General features: G+C 40.7%; 1 protein-coding gene across 1 annotated transcript; it reads left to right on the forward strand.

Moving 5' to 3' along the window:
• Positions 1 to 965: 965 nt before the first annotated feature.
• Positions 966 to 3,085, forward strand: bhlhe23 (basic helix-loop-helix family, member e23). The gene has a single exon (XM_058764410.1). The coding sequence runs from the start codon at positions 1,510 to 1,512 to the stop codon at positions 2,191 to 2,193; it is 684 nt and encodes a 227-aa protein (XP_058620393.1). The 5' UTR covers positions 966 to 1,509; the 3' UTR covers positions 2,194 to 3,085.
• Positions 3,086 to 4,390: the final 1,305 nt, after the last annotated feature.

Raw genomic sequence — 4,390 nt, forward strand, 5'->3', positions numbered from 1 at the left:
GTTTAATAGCTTTAAATAAATGTTTTTGTTTCTGTAACATAATAATAACTGTTTCCCAGGATGACTAAATTGTTCTGTGTTATTAACTACCAGGCCACTTCTTCCATAAAGAATCAACGTTGCGTTTTTTTACCAACCCGTAAATACCCAGGAAAATGTCCCCATCTAATCTAATTTGTTGTAGGTAAAGCGGTCTTGGACTTTGGCTGGAGGTGTTGAAGCTCACTTTTGGGCCTCATCCAGACGATGCGATTAATCCCTCACAGCACGTGCTCTCTCCCCCATTCACTTCCTCCGTGTCCAGCAAGAGACACGCGTCAGGTCACTACAACAAACTGAATTTAGCTTGCATGCTAAAAAGAAAAATACTGATGTGTCAATTTTGAGAAAATGTCGCCAAATTTAGTAACTTTAGTAGCTTCAATTTTTGGCCAACTGGAACTTCCACTGGTTCCATAGATCATTTCCTATAGCTTTCTAACACAGTGTATGAGTAAAATGAGGTTCGTGAAGAAAAATGATAAAAGGAGACTTGAAGCTCAGTTTTACAGTACAAATTAAGTGCTAACAGTAAAGAACAGTGAATTCTCAAGCGTTCAATCAGATCCTTCTGGTAGTTGTAGTCATTTGCTGCAACTATTCTTTACATGGTTTGACAGTTATTTGTGTCTCTTCTAGGCCTATAGTTTTTCACAGATCTTAGTTTATTTATCCTATTTACTTAACCACCATTTCAGAGAAAATTTGTGAGGGAACCCGTTGCTGCTAATTTTGCTCCAGTTTTAGGACTACAAACTGAACCTGTAGTTTTTAACAACTTGTTATGCACGGTTCAATCAATAATAATAAATGAATTCAGTGGTCAGCAAGTCTACAACAATTATATCATTTAGGAGATATTCTACATTTGTTAACCAATTAGTTCACAAGGCTGCAAGTGGCAGAAATAAATGTAGGCCTACTATGCATCAAGTTGATCATTAATTAACTAAAAAGAAACATTTTGTTATGGCAATTCTGCGTTAATTCGGTGAAACTGATTGGAATATTACAGAATGTTAGGTTCAATGCCATGAATTGCATTATGCCATCATTTGTTCAGCAGTTATCATTGCTATAGTTGAATTTAAGAGCATGCCAGTTTCTAATCTTCTTAATTAAAACGCCCTCCTGATTGGACAGAGTGATAATCCCGCGGGGCCTCGCGCTCTTACTCACTAGCAAGTAGGACTGCGCGCGAGTCTCAATCTGCCCAGGGCGAGGGCAAGACGCACTGCAAGAACGCGCGCGAGTTCAGACGACGCGTCTAAAGTACACGCAACATCGCTGTCTGAGCGGAAGAGCGTGATAGGGGAAGAAAGATCTCTATCAAAAAGTGTCTTCATTTTCAGCAGCCCTTTGCAGAACGCCAACGAAAGAAAAGAAAGAAGACAACGCGAGGAAGCTTTCAAGAGCGCGCGCCAAAGTTCCGCTCCGTTTTTTGTTTTAGTTTTATTTCGTTTCTCCAAAATGAATGTCGGCGAAGAAAACTTGCTGAAATCGATCAGCAACGACACCCTGCTGGACCTGACGCAGCGCTACGGACAGTCCGCCTTCAGCTTCGGCGCTGGCCATGGTGCTGGGAGTCCCGGCCGCTTCTCCCTCACACCTGCCGCGGATTTCCTCTCCGGTCAAACGGGAAAGTCGAACGAAAGCGGCGGAGAGCAGACCAGCGATGAAGACGACGGCTTCGACCACCTCGAGTCTCGTAAGAGAGGCGCGGGCTTCGATGAAGAGAAGCATCCGAGCGCGCTCGCCAAGAAGCCGAAGGAGCAGAGATCTCTCCGGCTGAGCATCAACGCGCGTGAGCGGAGACGCATGCACGACCTGAACGACGCGCTGGACGGCCTGAGGTCTGTGATCCCCTACGCGCACAGTCCATCTGTGAGAAAACTCTCAAAAATCGCAACTTTGCTTCTTGCAAAAAACTACATCCTAATGCAGGCGCAGGCGCTGGAGGAAATGCGCCGATTGGTGGCTTATCTGAACCAAGGACAGACTATAACTTCGCCGATTCCCACCGCGCTCGCGCCTTTCGGACAGGCGGCCGTTTATCCGTTTTCGAGCACGGCGCTGGCCACCTGCGCGGAGAAATGCACCTCGTTCAACGGGACCCCGTCCAACCTGTTCAAACACTGCAACGACAAGCCTTGACTTCCACGCGCTGAACTCTTCCTGCTTCATCCTTATGTTGCTCTGAATTCGCGTTGTTTTGTTGGGAACTGGCTTAGGTCTGATTCAAAACCCCTGCTGCGTGTCTAAGTAACTACGATGATTAATCAGATAATACAATAAATAATGTTAACTGAGGCACACGGTATTACTGGAACAAGCTTTTAAACCCCTCAATTTTTAAAAGCCTTTTCCCTTTTATCCCAAGTGGTGGATTGAATATGATTATTTGTGTGAAAAACTAACAAACAAACAAGAAATTCTATGTTCACAGCTTGCGGAGGACTTATTTCTCAATTCAGACATTTTCTCTTACGGTTTCAGCGTTGTTGGTGAACTATGCAATTTACTGCAATTGTCCACAAACAGTAATTTCCTAAAAACCTGTGTCAGAAATGAATAAACGGAAGCTGAGCTGTCTCACCTCCATCGGTGTAACATTCTCAAATGTTTGGCCTAAAAAGATTTTGTTTTTGTTATTGCACAATTCACTTGATTGTATTGTACAACTGTGAAGAATACTTGATCGAGCCTACAAAGCATTTGATCTTGTTGCGACATGAGTTTCATACTGTATATTGTTTATATGTCTTTATAATTAAAACATATATCTACGACCATCTCTGTTGCTTTCTCCCAAACATACAGTATGCTCACATTACTCATTTACTTTCTTTTCAAACTGTTTTAAAGAAATGAAGAATCTTTGCTGGAGGAAAACGTGTAGTGTTTGCAAGTTGATGTTTTTTTGTTTGTTTTGTTTTTCTCAAATAATGCGTCCTTTGACATGAACAAGCTTTGGCTTCTGGTTTATTCATAGACCTAATGTGTACTGCAGAGGTCAGTTTTTTTAATGCTTTCGTTTCATAGGCTATATCACATGCAGTGTCATTTTGCAAATCATTTAATAACCATTAAAGGATTTAAAATAACTGTGCAGTATTGATGGTCCAAAATAAAAGCTTCAGTGCTTTCTATTGTTGATAGTAAACAGGGCCTAGCACGTGTACATGCCAACACGAGTGTCTCTGCCACACTTCTATTGAAGGGTTGTGTCACGATTCTAACGTGTATTGGATTTATAATCTCTTAAATTGGACTGGTCTCTGGTCTTCACTGGTAAGACGCGTCCTGCTGCTGTTGTGCAGGGGTCGGAAGCGCCCCGGGGCCGAGGGGACCTGTCCTTGAGTATTTGTGTGATCGTGAATCGGCAGTGTTCTGTAACCTACCCCTTCCACTTATTAACACGATTTCTGCGTCTGTCGTCCACAGCCTGCTAATGCATGAGCGCAGCAAAGGCAGTTTCATACACACCGCTCTTTAACTAAACCTTTTGTCAGTGATCTAACATTGAATCGATTTCGGACAAATTCGTTTTTAATCGTTTTACAGATGTATTGCGCAAACAGAGTAGGCAAATAAACACCATAACGCGTTTAAAATAATTGTGAGAATTAAATTCTGTCTCTAATAGGCTACATTTAAGATGATATATTTTAAGTTAATTTGATTTAGGCCTGTATTGTAATTTTGAACTCTGTTTTGAAAAAAAAAAGAAAAAAGTAGCCTACGATTCCTGAGTCACTGGCACTGCACGATGAAGGTGTCTTTTATTTCCCCAATAAACATAAACAGTGCAGTTAACAAAGAAAAGCTGATGTCGACTGTGTTATTATGGGCGTTTTTATGACACATCAACAGTCTAACTTAATTTAATTTAATTTCACCATTAGGATAGATTTTTAGGATAGAACTTTTTCTTGCTGTATTATCAAATGTACACATTTTCTTTAGAAAACACTATAGCACAAGGCTTAGTAGTGGCTCAATCCCGTTACTTTTTAAAGGAACTGATATTCCAACATGTATTAAAATATTTGCCTTTAGCTGCAGTTTATTAACACTTGTTAAACTGCATAATCAAATGCAATGAACATATTTGTCTGAGGGAATGTTTAAAATAAAAAACTAATAATCAGTTTTTCATAATGTAAAACGCTCCCATTCGTGCAGTGAGCTACCTAAAAATACTGTTTACACATCAAAGAAGCATAACATTATGCATAAAATGTAGTTTTAATGTGTTTTATAGTCATTACAGTGAGAAGTGTTTTTAAACACGAGATTCAATTATGCCATCACTTCTAATGAGCTTCAGTCTCTGTACCTGTCCACTAAG

Source organism: Onychostoma macrolepis, chromosome 23, assembly GCF_012432095.1.
Source record: "Onychostoma macrolepis isolate SWU-2019 chromosome 23, ASM1243209v1, whole genome shotgun sequence".
Lineage (NCBI taxonomy): Eukaryota > Metazoa > Chordata > Actinopteri > Cypriniformes > Cyprinidae > Onychostoma > Onychostoma macrolepis.

What these genes read in the sequence shown, in the direction of transcription:
- bhlhe23 (XM_058764410.1), top strand. Translation starts at nt 1,510, where the DNA reads ATGAATGTCGGCGAAGAAAACTTGCTGAAATCGATCAGCAACGACACC.